The sequence below is a fragment of the Pristiophorus japonicus genome, chromosome 7 (genome assembly GCF_044704955.1).
Source record: "Pristiophorus japonicus isolate sPriJap1 chromosome 7, sPriJap1.hap1, whole genome shotgun sequence".
NCBI lineage: Eukaryota > Metazoa > Chordata > Chondrichthyes > Pristiophoridae > Pristiophorus > Pristiophorus japonicus.
In genome coordinates this window covers 51485276-51512048 of record NC_091983.1, presented here as the reverse complement: position 1 = coordinate 51512048, position 26773 = coordinate 51485276, and the positions used below count along the sequence as shown (strand labels likewise).

The 26773-nt window shown below is 41.1% G+C and overlaps 2 protein-coding genes across 3 annotated transcripts in view; both read right to left on the bottom strand.

The window, feature by feature from the left end:
- rps7 (ribosomal protein S7) overlaps positions 1-26773 on the bottom strand; it is a 439982-nt gene that overhangs the window by 134706 nt on the left and 278503 nt on the right. The window lies entirely within an intron of this gene.
- trappc12 (trafficking protein particle complex subunit 12) overlaps positions 1-26773 on the bottom strand; it is a 110258-nt gene that overhangs the window by 28659 nt on the left and 54826 nt on the right. For both annotated transcript variants that reach the window (XM_070884942.1, XM_070884943.1), the window contains 3 exons: positions 19021-19133; positions 14948-15020; positions 5758-5831 (listed from right to left, as the gene is read on the bottom strand). In XM_070884942.1, the coding sequence (XP_070741043.1) occupies positions 5758-5831; positions 14948-15020; positions 19021-19133 (260 nt within the window). The remainder of the gene's footprint in view (positions 1-5757; positions 5832-14947; positions 15021-19020; positions 19134-26773) is intronic.

Sequence of the window (26773 nt, the reverse complement as noted above, 5' to 3'; positions counted from 1 at the left end):
TATCCCTATTCTGGTAAACGGACAGAAAACAATCCTCTATCCATGCTAATATATTACCCCAACCCAACAACCTTTTATGTGGCACCTTATTGAACGTCTTTTGGAAATCCAAATATGCTACATCCACTGGTTCCCCTTTATCTACCTTGCTAGTTCAGTCCTCAAAAAAATTCTAAGAAATTTGTTAAACACAATTTCCCTTTCATAAAAGTATAATGACTCTGCCTAATCATATGATTTTCTAAGTGCCCTGTTCCTGAATAATGGATTCCAGCATTTTTCCGACAACTGAGTGGCATTGAATACCGGAATTAAATGTGCTACCTTCCAATCCACTGGGACCATTCTAGAATCTGGAGAATTTTGGAAGATCACAACCAATGCATTCACTATCTCTTTAGACTGCAGCTTTTAGAACCCTAGGATGTAGGCCATCAGGTCCAGAGGATTTGTCGGCTTTTAGTCCTATTAGTTTCTCAAGTACTTTATCTTTACTGATCTTAATTACTTTAAGTACCTCACTCTCATTATTCCCTTGGTTCCCCACTATTTTTGGTATGCTCTTTGTTTTCTACTGCGAAGACTGATACAAAATTCGGTCAGGCAAGAGTCAGTATGGATTTATGAAGGGGAAGTCATGTTTGACAAATTTGCTGGAGCTCTTTGAGGACGTAACGAACAAGGTGGATAAAAGGGGAACCGGTGGATGTGGTGTATTTGGACTTCCTGAAGGCATTTGGCAAGGTGCCACATAAAAGGTTACTGCGCAAGATAAAAGTTCACGGGGTTGGGGGTAATATATTAAGCATGAATAGAGGATTAGCTAACTAACAGAGAACAGAGTCGGGATGAATGGTTTATTCTCTGGTTGGCAACCAGTAACTAGTGGGGTGCCGTAGGGATCAGTGCTGAGACTTCAACTATTTACAATCTTTATTAACGACTTGGAAGAAGGGACTGAGTGTAACGTAGCCAAGTTTGCTGACAATATAAAGATGGGAGGAAAAGCAATGAGTGAGGAGGACACAAAAAATCTGCAAAAGGACATAGACAGGCTAAGTGAGTGGGCAAAAATTTGGCAGATGGAGTAAATTGTTGGAAAGTGTGAAGTCATGCACTTTGGCAGAAAAAAATATCAAAGAGCAAGTTATTATTTAAATGGAGAAAGATTGCAAAGTGCTGCAGTACAGCAGGACCTGGGGGTACTTGTGCATGAAACACAAAAGGATAGTGTGCAGTAAGTGATCAGGAAGGCCAATGGTATCTTGGCCTTTATTGCAAAGGGGATGGAGTATAAAAGCAGGGAAGTCTTACTGCAGCTATAAAAGGTATTGGTGAGGCCACACCTGGAATATTGCGTGCAGTTTTGGTTTCCATATTTACAAAAGGATGTACTTGCTTTGGAGGCAGTTCAGAGAAGGTTCACTAGGTTGATTCCAGGGATGAGGGGGTTGACTTATGAGGAAAGGTTGAGTAGGTTGGGCCTATACTCATTGGAATTCAGAAGAATGGGAGATGTATAAGATTATAAGGGAGCTTGACAGGGTGGATGCAGAGAGGATGTTTCCAATGACGGGGAAGACTTGAACTAGAGGGCACGATCTTAGATTAAGGGGCCGCAGATTTAAAACAGATATGAGGAAACATTTCTTCTATGAGGGTTGTGAATCTGTGGAATTCGCTGGCTCAGAGAGCTGTGGAAGCTAGGACACTGAATAAATTTAAGACAGAAATAGACGGTTTCTTAAATCAATAAGGGGATAAGTGATTATGGGGAGCGGGCAGGGAAGTGGAGCCGAGTCCATGATCAGATCAGCCATGATCTTATTGAATGGCAGAGCAGGCTCAAGGGCCGTATGGCCTACTCCTGCTCCTATTTCTTATGTTATGTTCTTAAAATATTTGTTTAAAGTCTCTGCCATTTCCTTATTTTCCATTATAATTTCCCCTGTCTCAGCTTCTAAGGGACGTTACGCATACTTTTCTACTCTCTTCCTTTTTACATACTTGTAGAAGCATTTTTTTTTGTTTATTTATTGCTAATTTACTCCCACTTTTATCAAATTTTGGGTCATAGAATGGTTACAGCACAGAAGTAGGCCATTCGGCTTGTCAAATCCAGCCGGCTCTCTGCAAGAGCACTTCACCTAGTCCCAACTCCCACGCCCTTTCCAGGTCAGCCGTTTCCGTTTTCTGAAGCTCTCCCAATTCTCAGGCTTACTACTATTCTTTGCAATATTATCAGCCTCTTCTTTTAATCGGATACTATCTTTTGTTAGCCATGGATGGATCACTTTTCCCATTTTTATTTCTCAATGCAATGTACATTAGTTGAGAATTTGGGAATATTTTTAGAAATGTTTGCCACTGTTCATCTGCTGTCATAGCTTTGAATCTTATTTCTCAATCTAGCTTTGCCAACTCACCCCCCATACCCATGTAATTGGCTTTATTTTGTTTCAGATTTAAGTATGTCACTCTTAAACTCAATGGAAATTCTATCATATTATGATCTTTCTTCCCCAGAGGATCCTTTACTATAAGTTTACTAATTAATCCTATCTCATTTCACAATACAAGGTTTATAATAGCCTGTTCTCTTGTTGGTTCCACGACGTATTGTTCTAGAAAATGGTCTTGAATGCATTCCCTGAACTCATCCTCCAGACCAGTATTCAAATATGGGGCCACAGTTTTTCCTCTTTCATCGAAAAGTGCGGAGGACAATTGCGGCACCTCTCTCACTGCCCCACCCCACCACAAACTAGGATCAACCCTGCGACCCTCCTGATGAGTATTGTTCAGCTACTTACATAAATATCTGAGCCATCAGGAGAACTGAAATTATTCACCTTCACATTGTGTTCCAACTTCTCTACAGATGGCAAATCTGTTTCAGCTTCAAAGATTACCTGTCTTCATGACTGTAATCAATTTATGGGCAAAGCTACACGAGGAAGATACACTCAATGAACTTTATGTAAAGTAAAATATTGCACATCTACAAGCTCCAGAAACTAGTCCAATCAGAAATTTCATAAGGGTACTTACACCCGTTAGTTTATTAAATTATAGAAAGACTTAAAATTGCTGCTTTTCGACCTCCCAACAATATTCTTAAAATTAAAATTCTTTAAAATTAAAATTCAACCTCTAAATCTTCCTGATACTATACAGCTGCACCAAACAAGGGAGCTGCCATCAAATTTCTCATGTCTGCATACATGGTGCCAAAGGTCCTCCTTTGTACAAATACATTACTATGCATTTTTACCCAAGTCACTTTCCCAAAAATGACACAGTTCAGACAAATGCAGAAACATCGTGGGCAAAGACACTCTGCAGTGACCTCAGCCAAGAGCAGAAAGATCTCAGGATGGATCGCCAAATGGGTGGTTGGGTTTGACGGGGAAGGAACAGGTATGAAAATTATCCATCATTCTCACTGATCATTCTCTAGTGACTCCTATTTGAAAGTAAATATGTGTTGATATCTGGTGAAAATTAGATCAGATCTGGCTCTGATGCTCTCACAGTCAAATAGGCTGTGAACACCGACTGCTTCGATTTACAGAAGACGAACGGTCACTTGAGAAAGAATCTAGAGGGAAGATAGTGTCTGTAGAACTGTTACTCTGCATCAGGAGAGATGATAAGGTGCAAAATAAACACGATAATAAATGAGGCAGGACCACGATGCTGCTTCTATATTGGCAAGAGTCTTAGAAATTGGTTCAAAATACTGTAAAATAAATCTGGTGCAGAAATTGCAGTCGGAGGCTTCCCGTGGGCGGATGCCTCCAATCTGGAAAAAAACCTAACAAACTTACCTGGTGGTCCGGGAGATCTGGAGACTTGCGGTCCTGGGCCTCTACACGTGGGGCTGCGTAGGGGCCCATGTATCTCAGGAACATAGGCATTTCGCAAGCGTCCCTGTGATTACGTGGGCCAGCCCAACCAATCAAAGTAGGGGTATTCCCATTCATGCTTGTGGTGAGTTCTGTATGTACGGAATCACCATAAGTATGAATGGGAATACCCCAAAAATACACAAACACTTAAAATATATTTATTTTTAAAACATTTAAAATTAATCAAAATGGAATTTAATTAATTTAGAACAAAAATTAAATTTAAAATTAAAAAAATATATATTTTAAAGGATCTAAAAATAAACGTACCTTATTTCACAGGTTTTTAAATTATTGAAAATGTTTATTTATGTCCTTTAAAAGTTTTACGCTAATTAAAGCAGGTCTCACGCCTGCTTTTTAATCAGTCGTAAGAATGTCACGGGCATTCACTGGGCAGAAGTTGGGTAAATAGCCCAACTCTCCGCCAGCAAATGTCCATTTCTGTTAGATTCGTACGATCTGTCGAGAGGATTGCAGGTTTAGGCGCATGCGCAGTGCGTGTCTAAACCCGGAACTTGTGGGGCCCCTACAGGCGCCTCGTACGTGCCCAGCGAGGCTGCGAATTCAGCCCCACGGTGATTAATGGGATTACTTAATGGTCAGGACAAGCCACGTGTCATTGTGCTAATGGGAATAATAAAATTCCAATTCACAACTAGCTGAAATATGAAAAGGTTTTGCTGCATTTCAATAGAGGAATTAATAAAGATAGTTGTAGTATTTTAACCCATTTTATGTCATTAGAGAACATTTTAACATCTTGAATTGTTCCAAATTAAATCAATTAGAATGGAAATGGCACTCCGATTTTAGGATCAGAAGTAAATTAGGATTAAAAAAGGTCCAATTGAATTGACAGTTGATAGTGATGATTGTAATGCTTCGAGTCAGCAGAGGGCGATGTTCTGCACTCTAATAAATTGACCTATATAAATTTATTCTGCTTTTTCATGCAGAATACCGCAGCTGGTGTCCTGGCACACATGTGTAGTATTTCTAATAGGAAATACCTGGCATGTTTAAAAGAGGCATTTTCGATAACCTTTCCTTTTGACCTATTAATTGGACTGATTGGGTTCTCAGATACCATTCTTAAAATTTCCGTATTTGTTGCTGTGGTAAATTAAAATGATTTGAGTTCCCTGGACAGATGAGTTACTTTGTCTAATTAATTAATATTGTTTGCTTATCTGTTTTAATAAATTTATATCTTCTGGTTATTTTTAAAATGGTAAACAGTAGCCCATAAATATGTGCATCCTAATGTATAGGTAGGAATAAAGCAGAATTTTAAATATAATCAAGGAGGCTAGATATCATAATTAGCATGGTAAAATCACAAAGTTCAAGGCTTTAGAAGATATTTGAATTGCAAGTGTTACTATATCCTTCCCACGGTTTACCCCCTCAAATATTACATTTTTGTTGTAAATGTTACGAACACTGCAATGATCAATTGCACAAGCACGTGTCTGGTAAAGAAAGGCAATTTTCACATCAATACTGGTTTATTCATCTTTTGAGCATCCACTGCAGTATGTCATGTGTACTGGTTATTTGGGACATGCTTTATTAGAAATAATAAATTAATATTTCTAGAACTGGATGTTGCTTTGGATCTCAGAACAAGTTACATATGTCTGCACACAACTGTTTTTAGGCAAAAATAGCTTATCTTGATTTTATCCAGTGCGTATGGTTTAAATCAACTACACACACTCGGTTTCTTCTACCTCCTCTGATACACATTTACAGGAATTGATTAAACTGGTGCATTGTCCATAGAAGTGCTCAGATTATCAAGTATATACGGTAATTCTGCAGTTCACAGCCACCCACGTACCTTCATCATCAGCAGGCAGTTTGCCATGGAGTACATCACACGCCCCAGACGTGACCTCCACAACTGCATAGAAGCTGCAAGAAACAGGAGCATCTCATGAAGATATGGTACACAAATAATTGCTTTCTGTTACTGGCTTCATTGATTCAACTACCAGTTAGCACTGCCTATGGATTAGATTAATTGACAAATATTCTATCATTATTATTTCCCAGGAAAAAAATATATTGTCCATGTGTTGCTCCTGCAAAGCAACAATAGGGTTACAAACAGATTTATAAAATCTGATGTTAATATCTTGTTTGTGGCCTTTTGTGTACATGTAAAATATATGCTTAGACAAGAGAATATAAATGATGGAAATTCTGCCATACCTCCACCACAAAATGAAAATCATACAAGATTTAAAAAAAAATTCTATTGCAATAAGGTAATGTACTACATTTCAGAATATATTATAAAAGCAAAGTAGAAATAAATAACATAAATCTATACAAGACCAATATGCTGCACCACATCACATTCTTCGGTCACAGTGTTAACACTGACACGAATGGCCCTGATAAATAATTAAACTTTCACAGCTTATCTATGCCATACTAATATAACTATAGCCTCAAGGATAGCTGCTGTATGGCTTTCTTACAAAAATTGTATACTTGCTGGGTATACTTGCCTATTTATACATCAAGTGAGTCATAAAACCATGAATTACATCCCCCTCTTAATCCTTCTCCAATTTTTCCTTATATTTTTCCCATTGGTCTTAGAGAGTGACTCATACTGGTGAAGCACTGACTCTCAGTATGGCTACAAGCCAAGTGGCCATTCTTCTTGTGGGAGAATGGACAGCAAGCATCAAGGAGCTATTGAACTGTGGGGTCATCACAAGGAGAGCTGACCTTTTTTTCTCATCAGCGTTCACCCTTCCTTTCTCAACTGAAAGCACTGACTCCCTGCTGGGGTACCCATCACTCTATGGTACCTCACCCAAGTGACAATATTGATGCATGAGCCCAGAGTGCAAGTGTCAGTAGACTATTTGATTGTGAGGGCCATCACAGCCAAACCCAATCCTGTCCTTTCCCAATGTTCACATAAGCATTTACAGCAGGGCTCACCGGATTAGTGATCAGTAATGGGAACATTCACTGATTTCCTCTCCCTAATCCAGGGACACCAAAGACAGTGTAGTCCCTCTACTGCTACCCACAGCTGCGATCAGCTAACTCAGCACAAACTTGATACTTTTCTAATGTGTACTGCTTAGCTACTCAATACATAAATTTCCTGAGCTATTTGGGAAGCTGTAAAGAAAAACAACCAAGGATAAGCATATTCCCATCCAGGTCAAAAATCATTGTGTAATTAATTTGGATTTAATGGTTCGGCCAATTTAATTGCTTCTAGGTGCTGACACCTTGTTTGGTTATATTCACTTTTGATCCCATACAACACATCCTAATCACTTGGCTTTGCTAAGAACCAATCCTGTCCGTCAGGAACCAATCCTCCAACATTTATCTTCAAAAGCAGAATTCTTGGACCCCTCTCAACAGATCAACATTTGAAGACACAGAATGTGAAATTCATACAAAAGTCAAAACAGCTTATCCTTCTATGAAATTATATCCTGCCTTGCACCATATATCCAAAACAGAGTGTGACAATGGCAGAATGAAAGAAATTAAGAAGACATTAAAATTTAAAATCAGAAGACAATAATTATGCATTAAGCTAAAAACGATTTCCATAGTTATACATGAAACAATCAGAACCAGGTTTAATGATGCAGGTATACACTGATCAAAACAAACAGTTACCAATAATTCAGCAAATCAAACCTGTTACTGTTTCAAATGACATTAGCAATTCTCCCGAGTGTCTCCCCCGTGTACATCAACGTACACTACTGTTGTGCTTTTTGATTTAAAGACATTATTTTCACCCACACCACCCACCACACACAATGAGAATTGTTTTAATGGTTAATTGTTTCAATCCATTTCTGTAGGTAACTCTAGGAATTAATCTCTACGTTGCTAGATGTCTGTAGCTACTTTTCTGCAGTATATTTTAGGTTAGGTGCAGCTTACTGCAAGTAACTCAAGCAGGAACCAAGCTCCGAGGTATCATGCATTATCTTGCATCTAATTTTTAAGCATTGCTTTACTAATGAAATGTGCTTGTAAGGTGTAATAATTAACTGTATTCTCCAATCACAAAAAACTTAAAAGAAACTGAAGTTACTGAAGGTCTGCTGTTATTAAAACTATGGATACATACATCAGTGTCTCTGCAATGCAGCAACATGTGTAAATGTTTACAATTTGGTTTTATACTTTTCTATTCAGCAAAATTTAAAAGTTAAAAATATCGCAAGTAATAAATTAGATATTGTACAAGCCTGCATGGAGAAATCCTAATTTTCTATTGCTAATCCCAAATAAATTTTCTGCCATGCCAAGTTATGTCAGTAGTTTAGTGCAAAGAATTTGTTTTACAGAACCAAATCAATGTACAAAATTGTAGCCATGTTTGCCTGCGTAACAGTTACTGCACTTCAACTGAATTCAATTCTACATGATGTTTGGGAAATATAAGTCACAAATAAAATCCAAGTCTTCCTTTTTATAAAAGCAATCCTGTACAGGCAGTTTACCTCTGTAAATCATACATTATTTGATGAATAAAAATGCCAAATCTATGAAATGGGCATTTACTGTTACTCTGGTACTGAAATTTTGTAACACTCTTGAAATTTATATTGGCAACACAAGATAAATAAGAGCTACTTTTTGTGAAATATCTTGTGTACAATGCAGAGTGCTGCAGTTACAAAATGTTAGGAATCTATTAATTTTGTATCTCCAGAGGATATTCATTCCAAAATTACCGGTCTATCAAACCCCTAAGGTCCGAAATTCAGCCTCCCGAAAATGCCTCTTATGGCTGGAAAGCGGCGACCATGCGGCAGAGTTGAGTGGCAGCCAATTTGGAGTCGAATGGCCGCCGCTCGCGAAATTCTCCTAGGTGCTTTTTACGATGGTCCCCACTTCCGCCCGCTGCTGCCGACGCCCCCTAAGTGCGTCATCAAAGCACACACCACCGATCTCCCGCACCTCAAGCTAAATTCAGGGGAAAATTTTTTCGAGCCGTCTTGCGTTGTCCCCAACAGTTTTTTGTGTCGGTACGCTGTTTTTGCAGTGTGTGCAACATGGCTGTGTGGCAGCTATTCAAGGAGAGGGCGCACTGCCGTGGCCGCCATTTTATTTTTCGTCGGCCGACTGCCAGATTGGCCGGACAATTATGTCCCCAACAGACAGCCTGGCTGAAACCCTCCCTGGTGGCCCAGTGGACTTAACTAAAATAATCGCAGAGCTCGCAGTAGCTCTCCCCTTTAACTGAAGGGGAGAGACATGGCGATGCACAAGCGTCATGAAGTCATCAGCGCTAAGCTGATGACTGACAGCAGCTGAGACTCCGTCTGCCTCCACTTCCATCCCTTTCGTGATTCATCTTCTGCTCTCTGCCCCACTTCCGTCCACATTATGACCGGAACCGCTCGAAAAAAATTTAAAAGTTAAATTTTCAAAAAAAAACGACAGAGTTGAATTTCGCACAAGAGGCCATCTCATCCACCATGGTGGTGAAAAGCGGTAGGTGCGACCTGTTTCAGGTGGTGGTGAATTTCGGCCCCATAGTAACCACAGTGTTGCTTGTCTATATCACCACTTGTCCATGGCTGGGAGTCAAGATGTATTGGGTCAGGAACATGCAGCCACAATGCCAACGGCCCATCCAGCCAAATCAAAGGTGGCATTCTTGATGGAAGAACTCTTCGTATCCCTTTCATTTATTAAACAGAAATTTCATTTTTTTCCCTCCACTTCCGAAAAGTTCTACAAGCATCAGTTAGTCTCTGATAACCTCATACTCTGAGGATACGTCGCCAAAATCACCTTTATTTATGCATAATCATGCTTGTTGACCAATGTTCCCCGTAATTTTTTTTGGGGTGTGCGGCCGCTTTAAGGGGCTGCGTGGCCCACTGACAGTTTCTTTAACTTGAAAAAACCAGTCCCGGGCTGTGCAGGACCAGCAGAGATGTGCGGCCACGTAGCTTAGAGGGAATGGTTTCACTGACCATATGGTCCCTCGAGCCTACTCCGCCATTCAATAAGACATTGGCTGATCTGATCATGGACTCAGCTCCACTTCCCTGCCCGCTCCCCATAACCCCTTATCATTTAAGAAACTGTCTATTTCTGTCTTAAATTTATTCAATGTCCCAGCTTCCACAGCTCTGAGGCAGCGAATTCCACAGATTTACAACCCTCTGAGAAAAGACATTTCTCCTCATTTCAGTTTTAAATGGGCGGCCCCTTATTCTAAGATCATACCCTCTAGTTCTAGTCACCGCCCCCACCCCCTCCATCAGTGGAAACATCCTCTCTACATCCACCTTGTCAAGCCCCTCATAATCTTATATGTTTCAATAAAATCACCTCTCATTCTTCTGAATTCCAATGGGTAGAGACCCAACCTACTCAACCTTTCCTAATAAGTCAACTCCCTTATCCCCGGAATCAACCTAGTGAACCTTCTCTGAACTGCCTCCAAAGCAAGTATATCCTTTCGTAAATATGGAAACCAAAACTGCACGCAGTATTCCAGGTATGGTCTCACCAATACCTTATGTAGCTGTAGCAAGACTTCCCTGCTTTTATACTCCGTCCCCTTTGCAATAAAGACCAAGATACCATTGGCCTTCCTGATCACTTGCTGTACCTGCATACCATCCTTTTGTGTTTCGTACCCCAGGTCCCGCTGTACTGCAGCACTTTGCAATCTTTCTCTATTTAAATAATAACTTGCTCTGTGATTTTTTTCTGCCAAAGTGCATGACCTCACACTTTCCAAAATTATACTCCATCAAATTTTTGCCCACTCACTTAGCCCTGTTTATGTTCTTTTGCAGATTTTTTGTGTCCTCCTCACACAATGCTTTTCCTCCCATTTTGTATCGTCAGCAAACTTGGCTACGTTACACCCAGTCCCTTCTTCCAAGTCGTCAATATAAGCTCTGGTATCCCCTCCCTAAACCTCTCCTCCTTTAAGATGTTCCTTAAAACTTACCTCTTTGACCAACTTTTGGTTACTTGTCCTAATATCTCCTTTTGTGGCTCAGTGTCAAATTTTGTTTTATAACACTCCTGTGAACAGCCTTGGGACATTTTACTGTGTTAAAGGCACTATATAAATGCAAGGTGGTGGCATTATTGTCTTAAATATGTGTTTATATATAAACTGTGTTGCGCTATTCGCAGCCCAGCTTGATCTTGCTTGGTTTGTCACCGATCAAAGCAGAAATTCTGGCTGAATGCCCTCCTTTCTGAAGTCAATCATCACTGAAGCCGAGATCAGCTAAACCAGCAGAGAAAGGATTTAACATGGGAATTTACTTGGGATTTAGATTGGGCTATGCACTGGATAAAATCACAAACATCCATGGAGCAGAAATCTCATATTGGAATTTTGTTATCACCAATTGTAATGATTAATCGATCCCTGCCAAAACCAGAACTCGTATTTATCTATGTGATTGCTTTCACCTCACTAATAATGGTCAGTAAATGTTCAGTTGTATTGCCCAGATCAATAGTACTGTACCTCTAATTATAGCCTAAACTTGGGAAAGAATTTCTCATGCTGAAATAACAGAATGTCTATGATTGGAGGTACAGACAGTACTACTAATTTGTTTGTGACAATAAAAGGAACAGATTGTGTTTCAGAAATGCAGAGTTTCTAAGGCAAACAGTAACATTTTCTGAGACAAAAATGAGAATTTCCTCCATCTCCATCTTATTCACAGAGTTCACATTCTGTTGCCTCTGCACACTTGCTCAAGTCCATATTCTGCTGGCCCTTTGTGTTATAACATTCTATCTCTCCAGCCCAAATCTTGATAATCTGACTCGGCTCACCTGCCCTTGTCCCACTAAAAAAGGAGGGATATAAAAAGAACAGAAAATTAAAGGCCTGGATTTTGCTCATCTTGGTGGGTCCACGGCGGGTGATGTCGGTGGCGGGTCCTGACCCCACTGCTAGCTCCATCCCGCTCTGAAATGACTTTCCATCCATGGGGCTTGTTAAGCCCGCCCAGTGCGTTTCCTGGGCCAATTAGAGGTAGCAGCTCAGTGGGGCAATACAACTGAACATTTACTGACCATTATTAGTGAGGTGAAAGCAATCACATAGATAAATACGAGTTCTGGTTTTGGCAGGGATCGATTAATCATTACAATTGGTGATAACAAAATTCCAATATGAGACTTCTGCTCCATGGATGTTTGTGATTTTATCCAGAGCATAGCCCAATCTAAATCCCAAGTAAATTCCCATGTTAAATCCTTTCTCTGCTGGTTTAGCTGATCTCGGCTTCAGTGATGATTGACTTCAGAAAGGAGGGCATTCAGCCAGAATTTCTGCTTTGATCGGTGACAAACCAAGCAAGATCAAGCTGGGCTGCGAATAGCGCAACACAGTTTATATATAAACACATATTTAAGACAATAATGCCACCACCTTGCATTTATATAGTGCCTTTAACACAGTAAAATGTCCCAAGGCTGTTCACAGGAGTGTTATAAAACAAAATTTGACACTGAGCCAAATTTATCTTCATGGGTGTACTGTTAGCATTCTACAGCATTGAGGTGCTGAAAACACTGACAATGACTGCACAGATGCACAAGGCTGCACCCAGGCTCTCCCATGACTCCCTGCATATGCTTAGGGAGAGAGTCACAGCACACGTGGAGATTCTTGTCTCTTTCCATGGACGGAAGTGACCTCTCCAGGAGACCTAAACAGCCTGATTCCACTTTGCAGAGGAGGGCACAAGCAGGGATGTGGTCAGGAGGACCTGGATGCAGTGCCGCAAACCTTTCAACGATCTTAGATCACAAAACTTTAGTACAAAACCACACTCAACCTCATCCTGCTGTGCCTCTTATCACTCTGCCTTCCCTACTCTACTCCTGCAGATTATTCACACTAATGTACCTTGACCTCCACCAATCCCTCCTCTATCTAACATCCCATCCCCATCTCACTAGCCACCCCTCACCCTTGTGCAATCATACCAACTATCAACACACATTGGTAGCCACTTAGGTGTTTTATCCAATGTTCATGTAAAGTTTCTGTTAATGTGCTGTCAAACATTGAAACCTTTACTTTCAACACTTTGTGTTCTTGGACAGATTTGTGTCAACCTTTGAAAGTGGCTTAATGAGTTGCAGTGAATGGTGAGACATAACGGTAGCTCCTGCAATGGTGCTAAGTGTGAAAGGAATGGCGTGGACATTATAGGGATGCTTTATGATGCATCATGTGGCAGCCTGGGTGTACAGCATCAAGTGAGGTAAATTTGACCATGAGGAGGCCATCCCTGGCCTCCCGGGCAGCAATGTGTTTGGGTGATGTCCTGTGTAGCATCAGATGAGTGCAGAGACGGTTGGTGTTGTTGTCGTGCTGCTGGTGTTGGGGCTGATCGAGGTCGGATTCTGAGGACCAAGGTTAGACAGTATAAAGGGCACCTGCCAGCTATTCCATCAACATAGGTGCCCTTTATACTGCCATATGATGCATCATAAATGTATTAATTTAATTGGGTCCCCCACTGCTGCCTGTTGGGTCTGCTCAGCGTCGACAAACCTAACAGTGGGAAAGGCGAGTGGCAGTGGGTTGGTGGTGGGGTCCCAACCCGCTGTCAAATTGAAAAAACACTTTCTAACCCGACCCACCACCGATTGTGCCCGCTGCCCCCCGCAAAAATCTGGCCGAAGTGTGAGTTCAGAAAGTTGGAAGATATCTTGTTTCTACATTCTGCCTTTTGATTAGATTTCATTGGCCAAATTAATGATGTGGTTGACAGATGCTGACAGTTATTGACAGCAGTGAAGTATTTTTGAATGTGATCAAAGGTTTTTTTAATCCTCGTAAGGGTAGGTAGGCTGTTTGAAAACCACGAGGTGCCTCAGATATAGTGAGCATTTGTTTATACCAAATTGGACCTACCCAAATCGATTATATCTGGTCTATTATAGCATTTGGATGAGAGGGGAAGAGAAAGAAGCAAATGTTTCCCTTGATGTAATTTTTATCCAGTTTCTTGTATGCAACCTCTGTATCCAAGAGGGTGGACTCCCACCCAGCTCATTTAGTGATGCAATTACCCCTGTAGCCAGTCACTGGAACTAGCTCTTTCTCCCACACCTCTACTGCTGGATCCTCGACTCAGCACCTCCCCAATCGATTTGACTCAGATTAGAAGCAGTGTGTATGACCCTGCTCTATGATCTTCACATCATTAGAATAGAGTTTAATTCTAAAGGCTGCAACGAGTAGAATATTAACAATTCTACCACTAACAAATTCCACCAGGGGAATACTGCTCCTTTAATATGATAAAATAGTGAAAACATGCCCAATATCATCATGTTAATGAATTTTAAATATTCTAACTCAAGCAACGCAAATCATATGCAAATAATGGGGATAAACAATTATCAGGTATGCCATGAAGTCAGATCAACTGCGTTCAGACCTATAGTCATGCTTCTCTGTTCTGCCAGTTTCCCTAGCTGCATAATTGGCTAAACTGTGTGTATCGAGTACTTCACAGATATGCACAAGGCTCTGTCAAATTTTAGCCAGTCTGAGTTATCTGTTCCATGCAGCTGTGGGATGTTTGTAAGTTAAGCTAAAGATTGATGTACAATTACAGGCTTTATTGACAAGCGACAGGAAAGCCTTCAACATGCATTGGAGTTAGCTATATTCATTCGGCTTTTGCAGTTTTCAGCAATGCAGCATTCCCTGTATAATAATTTTACTAAGTGTAGTTTCTTTAAATTACTTTTATATACATTAACAATTTTCTTTCTAAAAGAACACCATTTTTCAAACACTCCCCAAATTTACAACCTAATTAAAAGCTAAAATTAAGCGGGATGCTGAAGGGTAAACAATTCACAGCACCTCTGAAAATATTTAGTTTACTGTGTGGCTGCTCTCCTATTTAAACTGCTCTAAAGTGGTGTTATTTGTGCAACATTATAGTTACCTATGAAAACTATTAGTCTTTAATAAGAAAACACTGTATTAAGAAAATTCACACCTTGTCTGTTCTCAGAGGATATGCTGATCATACTTCCGTCTTCAGCTAGTCCTTTTTCCAGATTATCATGAACCTGCAGAAAAGGTAAATCAGTTTTAAAATCTAGAAGGTGCAAAATTACACATTCATTAAAATATTCAAAGCAACAAAAGCATTGCCAGATGGTTTCTCTCCAAACAGAATTTGGTATATATCCCAGCATGGTGCTAATGAAAAATTATACTGTGAACTTAACTACACATCAAAGGATACAAGTCAGATAAAAAGAATGAATGTTCAAAAATACATTATTAATTTTGAAAATTTAAAACTCAAGTAAAATAAATTTTCAAGCCTCCCTGTTTTATGAAATTACCAACTATGAAAATAAAAAGAAGCCCCATGATAAGTTTTCACAGGAAGGAAAATAAGCAACCAAATGAAGATAAAATAATTGAGCTTGCTACACTTAGGACAGTGCATTATACAAAAAATACTCCGAAGTATTGAGAATTTAAAAAAAAAATGAAAATGAGAAAAGATTTAACATGTTTAATCCACTATTGTAAAAAAAAAATACATCCAGAATGGCATAAACGTTTATTTAAGGTTTGTCAGTTCAGGAGAAGATTCACTGAGATGAAAGGGTTGTCAGATGAATGAAGGTTGAGCAAGTTGGGCCTATACTCATTGGAGTTTAGAAGACTGAGAGGTGATCTTATTGAAATGTATAAGATTCTGAGGGGACTTGACAGGGTAGATGTAGAGAGAATGTTTCCCCTCATGGGGGAATCTAGAACTAGGGGGCATAGTTTCAGAATAAGGGGTCGCCCATTTAAAACGGAAGTGAGGAAGAATTTCTTCTCTCATAGGGTCGTGAATCTTTGGAATTCTCTACCTCAGAGAGCTGTGGAGGCTGGGCATTGAAAATATTTAAGGTGGAGATAGATGTTTGATCGATAAGGGCGTCAAGGGTTATGGGGAGAGGGCAGGGAAGTGGAGTTGAGGCCAAGATCAGATCAGCCATGATCTTATCGAATGGCAGAACAGGCTCGAGGGGCCAGATGGCCTACTCCTGCTCCTATTTATGTTCTTATGTCATTGTGTCATCAAATGCAAATGCTGCATTTTGGGGCAAAAGCAGCAAGCCAGATTGTTATAATAGCCAAAAGCAACGTCTGAATACATTAACTGCACACTTGATGTAATGTATGTGACCCAAGGGGCAATAATATACAAATTAGAACCTGAGAATTTCAGTGAAAACGATTTTTATTATACCCATAGTCTAATTAATTTTAAAGAAGTGAGAAACAAGAATGCTCAAACTGTAGTCCATATTTTACAATGTCAATGGACAATACTCAGTGGCCTACTACAATCAAAACATCTGCAGAAGACATCTCATAGGCTACTTAACTAAATTTCGTAATGTGCTTTTCAGCCAATTGCGGTCAGGATCTTGATCCAATAGTATATAATGTACTTGGGATAATTCAGTAATTTCAGTGCTAAACAATTTGAATTATCCAATAAAGTAAATTAAGCAACATACCAGCAACGTGTGATTTTAAGTATTTAAACATTTTGAAATATCAGACCATTTGAACTAAACAATTTTGAATTAAGAGTAGCTTGCTGTACAATTTCTTATTAGATATTTGTGGTGGTGGGTACTGACCATGATTAAAAAATAGTTATTTTAGAAGCGAAATAAGCAAGTGTATTTCATAACTTACATTTTTGTTAAAAATTGAAATAATGTCCCATACACAATTCAGCATAATTTACTCAAAGGATGGATTTAATTTTCAGGAAAAACTACCAGCTCACAAATGCTAACAGACTGGTAGTCATTCTGTTTGTGGAGAGCATAATGGCACAGTACATTGAAATTCCAACACACTCACAAATTGGTCGTCTAACAATTCCCTACACAGCAAGCGCCTGTGCTGTGCTGTTTGTGAGTTAGTAAATGAAAGATGGAAACCAAAGAGAGATTCCAGTTTTCTCAATTTCAAAAAGACCATAAATGTCCGTCGCCACCATCTCCAACTCCCACACTCATCAAACCTTGCTCCAAGATGAAATATAGGCATCTGTAAAATTTGTTCACTGGGCATCAGAATGTCATTATATGGACATCCAATACATTACCATATAAGGATTTATGCAAATTTCAAGTGAAACTTGAAAAATGGTAAATTAAAAAAATAAAGTACTAAATAGTGGTCATTTATATGAAAATAAATCATCTATAATGTTGGGCTGTATGAGCCATTTAGCTTTCAGATCTGTTTGACATCACAAATTACCACTAACCCACTTATTCACTAAATCACAACTGCTCTGGGCCTTCTTTACGACCTCATATCCGTATGAAATGTTTAACAATGCCAAAACTTCAGTGGTTCAACAAATGCAGTGAACGTTCATTACTTCAGATGGCTAGTTTGATCACTTAACTAGTTGATAAACACAGTGGAGTGAATAGCTTACATGTTCTAAAGCAAGGTAAAAGAAAGCTATATACTGCCTACGGATAAGGGGTGGCCATTTAAGACTGAGAAGAGGAGGAATTTCTTCACCCAGAAGGTTGTGAATCTTTGGAATTCTCTGCCCCAAAGTGCTGTGGATGCTCAGTCATTGAGTATATTTCAAGGCTGAGATGAATAGATTTTTGGACTCGAGGAAAATCATGGGATATGGATACTGGTGGGAAAGTGTTGAGGTCAAAGATCAGCCACAATCTTATTGAATGGTACAGCAGGCTCGAAGGGCCATATGGCCTGCTCCTCATTCTTATGTTATGTTCCACCTAGACAATGTAACCGTGACAAGTTTGGGGAAAGAATTGCTAAATGGTCAACAGATTGCTCTCCCCATCATACATCTGTAATATTTACACAATTAAATGCATTTTCACAACTCACTGGTGATATTGCATTTCTGCTCCATGAAGATAGTCCCCCTACAAACTGATTTTTGATCCTCAAAACCATCTTTCTTAACACAGAGCAATGACATTTTAAGTACATTGGCCAATGCAATGGTGATCACAAGTTACTTTACTAATGCAATATACTATGGAGTGGTAGGACTTTCATACCTGTGATTTCCTCACATGATAAATTTCCTTAACTGACCCCTGGAAAGATGCCAAGGAAGACGAGGCACTTCCCCTAAATGGAATTTATGTGGGTGGGTGGGGTGTAGTGAGGAAGAGCCAATCAATTTGGTCTGCTCTCAAACTAAATGTTAGCTTAAAAGTTGCACTGGAGAGATTGTCGACTCACTTTGCCAAGAACAGCCATGACTAAAAAGAGAAAAGCACAAACAAAAATAGATTCAAACTTTTAAAAACTTAAGAATGTGTGTGGCGATGCAATAAAAGAAAACGACTTACATTTATATAGCATCGATCACGACCACCTTACGTCTCAAAGCGCTTTACAGCCAATGAAGTACTTTTGGAGTGTAGTCACTTTTGAATTGGGGAAATGCAGCAGCCAATTTGCACACAGCAAGCTCCCACAAACAGCAATGAGACAATGACCAGATAATCTGTTTTTGTTATATTGATGGAGGGATAAATATTGGCCAGGACACCCAAGGATAACTCTCCTGCTCTTCTTTGAAATAATGCCATGGGATCTTTTATATCCACCTGAGGGGGCAGACGGGGCCTCAGTTTAACGTCTCATCTGAAAGATAGCACCACTGACAATGCAGCACTCCCTCAGTATTGCACTGGAGTGTCAGCCTAGATTTTTGTGCTCGAGTCTCTGGAGCGGGATCAACGAGCAATGATGCCACAGAATACAAGAAGTTCCCTTTGGGAACCTGACAACAGCCATCTAAATATGCAAATTGTTTCCACCTCTGAATATATTTTCACGTATGGCTATTTCATGTATGACTACACAAATCGAAAAATAAATGATTCCAATAAAACTTTTTTGCCATACCATACAATGCAACAGGATCCTCCTAGGACTTTTCTGCAATGGCAAACCTTAGTGAGCAGACTACATTTCTTAGAAGTATGATTCAATTGGACCAACACAGTACATTTTTAGATCACAAGTTCCTACCTTTAGGCAAATTACTTTCATGCTGTGCAGCCTATCCAGTGATTCCTGTGGTTTCCCCAAGTACTGTGGAAGTTCTGCATGAAGGACTCTCATAGAAAATGGTAGCATGGACCCTACAAATGGAATTGGAAAAACTATGACTACACAACAGCAACAAACAATTTTGCTTTAAAAATTTTTTATTTTTTGTGTTGTCATATATACTTTTTGAATTGATTGTTAATCTTTTTGTGAGGATTCTTATTTCATAACATTGAAGAATATTCACTGACGATAAACTCTGGTAATAGATCTCATTCTATGCAATTTCTAATACAAAAAATCCTTGCTGTCACTTCAATTTGAAGCATCTCTAAAAGATCAGTAACATCCATGTTAACAAACCCTCTTTGGCTCTCCTTTCCAATCCAGTCAAATCAGCTATGTCAATAGGATCTTTGTGGCTGTAAACTGAGAACCCATTTTCAAGAGCTCTACCTGGTTTATTAGAATTCTTCCGAACTTGCAGATGAGATGCACAATTTCTGCAGAATGCCATGAAAAATTCAGAGAAAAACAATGCAATTTTCAACGATTTAGCAGAAGCTCTCAAATGGGTAAACGTGTATCGATTAAGAATGCGACACAAGATAAAATTTACAATCTTGCATTTGGCACAACTTGAACCAAAAATATATTTTCACAGCAAAATTGCGATGTGAAACAGAACTTGCACATTAACTCCAGAAGAATAGGAATAGGAATAGGACATTTGTAAACCATTAAATGGGTTAATGGCGGCTTCTCTTCCTCCAATCCCCAATACTAGCAGTAACTGGATACATATTCTTCTGGGTGAAAAAGTAACTTGTGCACTAAATTTCCAATTTCCTGCAATGATCAGAAATGATATTGAATGGAGCACAAAACTTGTTACATAATTTCAGAGGATCACCTGTGGTGTTGCCACCTGGCTACGGGTTAGTGATTGGTAGCTTTTCCCACCGTTTATATTTGAGTTGACTTATCATGGAGTCAGGTGTGGCAGACACTTTGCATGTATTGCTCACCTTGTCCAAAGCCGACAGGTCCCAGGACCCGCCTCCCCCAATTCCAGCTGGGGCCTATGTGAAGGAACTTTATTACAGAATTTCTGAAACAAACACAGTATAAGGACTAAGTTTTGTGATTTATTTACGTGCTGTTTATGCACTGTTAGAAATTAAATTTTGACCCTTATATAATCAATAGCTCAAAAAATAACCAAAAGAAGTTGGTGCAAAAGTGCCGACCAATGCAGTTACAGCAGAGAAACAACCCATTTGGCCCATCACAGCTGACTTTGTGATGGTTTCTGGTTGTTTGCATTTATGTAGTATCTTTCACATCCTCAGGATGTTCCAAAAAGTGAAGTATTTTCAAGTGCAGTCACTATTGTAATGTAGACAAAAATAGCAGCCAATTTGCACACAGCAACATCTCACCAACAGCAATGGGATAATGACATAGAAAAAGAAAAGACTTGAATCGCTAAAGCGCCTTTCATGCCCTCAAGATGTCCCAGAGCGTTTTACAGCCAATGAAGTACCTTTGAAGTGTAGTCGCTATTGTAATGTAGGAACAGTGCAGTCACATTGCACACAGCAAGCTACTATAAATAGCAATGTGATAATGACCAGATAATTTTCTTTTTAAATAAAAAGTTACGTTGATTGAGGGATAAATATTGGCCAGGACACTGAGGATAACGCCCCTGCTCTTCGAATAGTGCTATGAGATCTTTTATGTCCACCGGAGAGCAGATTGGGCTTCAGTTTAATGTCTCATCCAAAAGACAGCGTCTCTGGTGGTGCAGCACTCCCTCAGTACTGCACTGGGAGTGTCAGACTAGATTTTTGTGCTCAAGTCTCCGGAGTGGGACTTGAACCCACAACCTTCTGACTCAGAGGCTGGAGTGCTGCCCAGTGAGTTATGGTTGACACTAGAATCATCCTACTTCATCAGCATATATTGCTATTCCTTTCTCCCTCGTGTACTTATCAAGATTTCCTTTAAATGCATCTAAGCTATTCATCTCAACTATTCCTGTGGCAGCAAATTACATATTCTAACCACTCTCTGGGTAAATTACCAGATAATCCGTTTTTTATTGGATTAAATATCTAACTGACCAAATGCAGAATAAATCAGCATTGCTAACTTAGCAGATAGTGGTTATATATTTTCAAATATATATTATTACACACACCAAAAGTTTTCAGTGAGCCCATTTCATTTCAGAAATGTCACAGTTCAAAATGCCAAATTTTCTTTTAATGCTTTTGAAAAGAAGAAAGGCAGTTATTTCATACTGTTCTTTTTCTGACCTAAAGGCATAAATTTACCCTTCACCCTCAGTTAACAATTAAACTGATTGACCATCAGAACATTGACCTGAAATCTTAACTCTGTTTCTCTCTCCACAAATGCTACCTGACATAAAAACATAGAAAATAGGTGCAGGAGTAGGCCATTCGGCCCTTCAAGCCTGCACCGCCATTCAATGAGTTCATGGCTCAACATGCAACTTCAGTACCCCATTCTTGCTTTCTCGCCATACCCCTTGATCCCCCTAGTAGTAAGGACTTCATCTAACTCCTTTTTGAATATATTTAGTGAATTGGCCTCAGCAACTTTCTGTGGTAGAGAATTCCACAGGTTCACCACTCTCTGGGTGAAGAAGTTTCTCCTCATCTCGGTCCTAAATGCCTTACCCCTTATCCTTCGACTGTGACCCCGGTTCTGGACTTCCCCAACATCGAGAACATTCTTCCTGCATCTAACCTGTCCAGTCCAGTCAGAATTTTAGATGTTTCTATGAGATCCCCTCTTATTCTTCTGAACTCCAGTGAATACAAGCCCAGTTGATCCAGTCTTTCTTGATACGTCAGTCCCGCCATCCCGGGAATCAGTCTGGTGAACCTTCGCAGCACTCCCTCAATAGCAGAACGTCCTTCCTCAAGTTAGGAGACCAAAACTGTACACAATACTCCAGGTGTGGCCTCACCAAGGCCCTGCCCAACTGTAGTAACACCTCCCTGCCCCTGTACTCAAATCCCCTCGCTATGAAGGCCAACATGCCATTTGCTTTCTTAACCGCCTGCTGTACCTGCATGCCAACCATCAATGACTGATGTACCATGACACCCAGGTCTCGTTGCACCTCCCCTTTTCCTAATCTGTCACCATTCAGATAATAATCTGTCTCTCTGTTTTTACCACCAAAGTGGATAACCTCACATTTATCCACATTATACTTCATCTGCCATGCATTTGCTGAGTATTTCCAGCATTTTCTGTTTTTACTTCAGATTTCCAGCACCCGCAATATTTTACTTCTGTAAACTCTGATTGATGTCAGGCTGTATTTACTTATAACAATTAGAGCTTGTGGTTTGAAGGGTCACAGCTCTACCTTCGCTGTACTTTAAGCCATTGTGATTTACAAGGTGTCAGCTATAGCTCAGTGGTAGCACTCTCTCCTCTGGGTCAGAAAGTTGTGGGTTCAAATCCCATCTTCAGCCAAAAGTGCCAAGTGGAGGATCCATCTCTGCCTCCTCCCAAGGTCCCATCTCTACCTCCTCCCAAGATCCCCACCATCACAGAAGCCAGTCTTCAGCCAATTTGATTCACTCCACGTGATATCAAGAAACGACTGAGTGCACTGGATACAGCAAAGGCTATGGGCCATGACAACATCCCGACTGTGGTGCTGAAGACTAACTTTCCAGAACTAGCCTCGCTTCCAGCAAAGCTGCTCCAGTACAGCTACATCACTGGCTAAGTATCCCACACTGCAACAGTGACTATACTCCAAAAGTAATTCATTGACACTACAGCACTTTGAGATGTCCGGTGGTCGTGAAAGGCGCAATATAAATGCAAGTCTTTCTTTCTTAAGTATGCAACAAAGCATGTCCTGTCCACAAAGAGCAGGACAAATCTAATCCAGCCAATTACTGCCTACTCTCAAACAATAAAGTGATGGAAGGCGTCGCCGACAGCAAATTAAGCAGCACTTACTCACTAATAACCTGCTTACCGATGCTCAGTTTGGGTTCTGCCAGGACTACTCAGCTCCAGAACTTATTACAGCCTTGGTCCAAACATGAACAAAAGAGCTAAATTCCAGAGGTGAGGAGAGAGTGACTGCATCAAGGCAGCATTTGACCAAGTGTGGCATCAAGGAGCCCGAATAAACTTGAGGTCAATGGGAATCAGGGGGAAAACTCTCCGCTGGAGTAATACCTCGCACAAAGGAAGATGGTTGTGGTTGTTGGAGGTCAATCATCTCAGCTCCAGGACATCACGGCAGGAGTTCCTCAGGGTAGTGCTGTAGGTGCAACCCCTTCAGCTGCCTCATCAATGGCCTTCCACCCATCATTAAGTCAGAAGTGGGGATCTTTCTTCCACCACCAGAGCACTGTGTGCCATCTACAAGTTTCAGCCTGAGTTGCTGCTATTTTTTTGGAGCAACTAGTTTAGAATGGAGCACCTTAGAAATTGCAATTCTCGGCATTTAGTTTGCTCCAGTTCTAGTCTGTTAGAATAGTTTCATTTTAGAACAGATTTTTTTTTCAACCACTTACGCCTGTTTTGCAAGTTTAGGCAGCGAAAACTTACTCCAAACTAACTTAGAATGGAGTAAGTGTAGATTTTTGTACGCTCAGTAAAACCTTGCCTGCACTTATAAATCAGGTGTAGGGAACGAAAGATTGGGGGGGGGGGAGGAGGGAAGTTTACAAACATGAAACACGTCACTTTTACAAACAAAGAGCCATCATCAATAATAAAGGATAAATAAATCAATCAAAAAAAATTAATAAAATATAAATTTTTAAAAAATCAATAAATAAAAAATTATTTCTACTCACCGACTGCAGCACTGGGAGCCCTCCAACAGCGTGCTGGGATGGCCACACCCCTCCCCCGCCCCCAGTGTGTGTCTCTCTCTCTCTGTTTCTGACAGCAAGGGGGGGTGGGGTAGCATGGCGTGGCGTGGGGGCGAGAGAAGGAGAGAAGAGTGGGGGCGGGGGGGATGGGGGGGAGAAGAGGGGCCGGGGGGGGGGGGGGGGGGGGGGAGAAGAGGGGCCGGGGGGGGGGGGGGGGGGGGAGAAGAGGGGCCGGGGGGGGGGGGGGGAGAGAAGAGGGGCGGGGGGGGGGAGAGAAGAGGGGCGGGGGGGGGGAGAGAAGAGGGGCTGGGGGGGGGAGAGAAGAGGGGCGGGGGGGGGGGAGAGAAGAGGGGCGGGGGGGGGGGAGAGAAGAGGGGCGGGGGGGGAGAGAAGAGGGGCGGGGGGGGAGAGAAGAGGGGCGGGGGGGGAGAGAAGAGGGGCGGGGGGGGGAGAGAAGAGGGGCGGGGGGGGGAGAGAAGAGGGGCGGGGGGGAGAGAAGAGGGGCGGGGGGGAGAGAAGAGGGGCGGGGGGGAGAGAAGAGGGGCGGGGGGGAGAGAAGAGGGGCGGGGGGGAGAGAAGAGGGGCGGGGGGGAGAGAAGAGGGGCGGGGGGGAGAGAAGAGGGGCGGGGGGGAGAGAAGAGGGGCGGGGGGGAGAGAAGAGGGGCGGGGGGGAGAGAAGAGGGGCGGGGGGGAGAGAAGAGGGGCGGGGGGGAGAGAAGAGGGGCGGGGGGGAGAGAAGAGGGGCGGGGGGGAGAGAAGAGGGGCGGGGGGGAGAGAAGAGGGGCGGGGGGGAGAGAAGAGGGGCGGGGGGGAGAGAAGAGGGGCGGGGGTGGAGAGAAGAGGGAAGGGGGGTAGAGAGAAGAGGGAAGGGGGTAGAGAGAAGAGGGAAGGGGGTAGAGAGAAGAGGGAATGTTTAGCATTTCTGCCATTTCCTTATTCCCCATAATTTCTCCTGTCTCAGCCTCTAAGGGACAAATGTTTACTTGTGCTACTCTCTTCCTTTTTACATACTTGTAGCTGGAGCTTGACAAATTCAACACATCTCAGCAGCCAAGACATTCGCATGGGCAATATTGTGGTATTTACCCATATCTTGCCCAGCGGATGTCCTGAAAACTTTTGCGCTGAATAAAAACAGGTGCATTGCTGACACACTTAAAATATCAAAAATAAAATTTAAAAAACATTTTATTTTTAAAAACCCTGCCCACTATGTTAAATTTATTTTAAAGCATAATTAAAAAACGTTTAACAAAATCGGATTTAAAAAAAATACATAAATAACTAATTTAAATTAGTTAAACATGTAATGTATCTTGTCTATTTTTTATTCGTGTGTGTGTTTGGGAAGGTCTCGTATTAATAATGGGAACTCCACCTTACGGAGTTCCTATTATGAATGAGAACATACTTTACCTTAATTGACTGCCCAGAGCCATGTGCTTGCAGCTCCAGCCCTGCGTCCGTCCTGACGTGCACGCGCTCCGATGCGCAGTCAGTGGAGGCCTCAGGACCGGGAACTCACCTGGGTGCAGCAGCTTCAGGTCAGTGCACTTCTTTTTTCTAGAATCCAGTCGAATGCCCGCGGGAAAGAAAAACCGGGAATTCTGGGCCAACATGGTTTTATGAAAAGGAAATAGTGTTTGACAACGATTTTTCAGGATGTAACTAGCAGGGTGGATAAGGTGGAAACAGTGCATGTAGTATATTTGGATTTTCAAAAGGCATTCGATAAAGAACCACATAAAAGGTTATTACACAAGATTAAGGCTCATGGTATTGGAGGTATGTATAAGCATGGATAGAGGATTGGTTAAAGGACAGAAAAGAGAGTAGGGATAAACTGGTCTTTTTCAGGTTGGCAGGCTGTAACTAGTGGGATGCTGCAAAGATCAGTGCTGGAGCATCAGCTATTTACAATCTATATTAATGACTGAGATGAAGGGACTGAGTGTAATATATCCAAGTTTGCTGACGATACAAAGCTAGATGGGATAGTAAGCTGTGAGAACACAGAGTCTGCAAAGGGATAGAGATAGACTAAGTGAGTGGGCAGTAAAGTGCAGATGCAGTATAATGTAGGTAAATGTGAGGTTATTCACTTTTGTAGGAAGAATAGAAAAACAGAATATTTTTTAAGTGAGAAACTTTTAAATGTTGGTGTTCCGAGAGATTTGGGTGTCCCCGTGCAAGAAGCACAGAAAGCTAGCAAACAGGTCCAGCAAGCAATAAGGAAGGCAAATGGCATGTTGTCCTTTATTGCAAGGGGGCTGGAGTATAAGAGTAAGGAAGTCTTGCTACAATTGTACTGCGCACAATTTTGGTCTCCTTATCGAAGAAACGTGGTTGCAAGGTGACTTGGACTGGGAACGAAATATTCAGGGGTATTTGACAATTCAGAAGGACAGACAGAAAGGAAAAGGAGGTGGGGTAGCACTGTTAAATAAAGGATGAGATCAGTTGTTAGTGAGAAACGATATTGGCTCAGAAGATCAAGATGTTGAATCAGTTTGGGTGGAGATAAGGAATAATAAGTGGAAAAAGTCACTGGTAGGTCTAGTCTATAGGCCCCTGAATAGTAGCTACACTGTTGGACGGAGTATAAATCAAGAAATAATGGAGGCTTGTAAAAAAAGGAACGGCAATAATCATGGGCGATTTTAACCTTCATATTGATTGGACAAAGCAAATTGACCAGGGTAGCCTTGAGGAAGAATTCATAGAGTGCATCCAGGATAGTTTCCTTGAACAGTACGTTGCGGAATCAACTAGGGAGCAGGCTATCTTGGAGCTGGTACAGTGTAATGAGACAAGATTAATAAATGATCTCGCAGCAAAGAAAA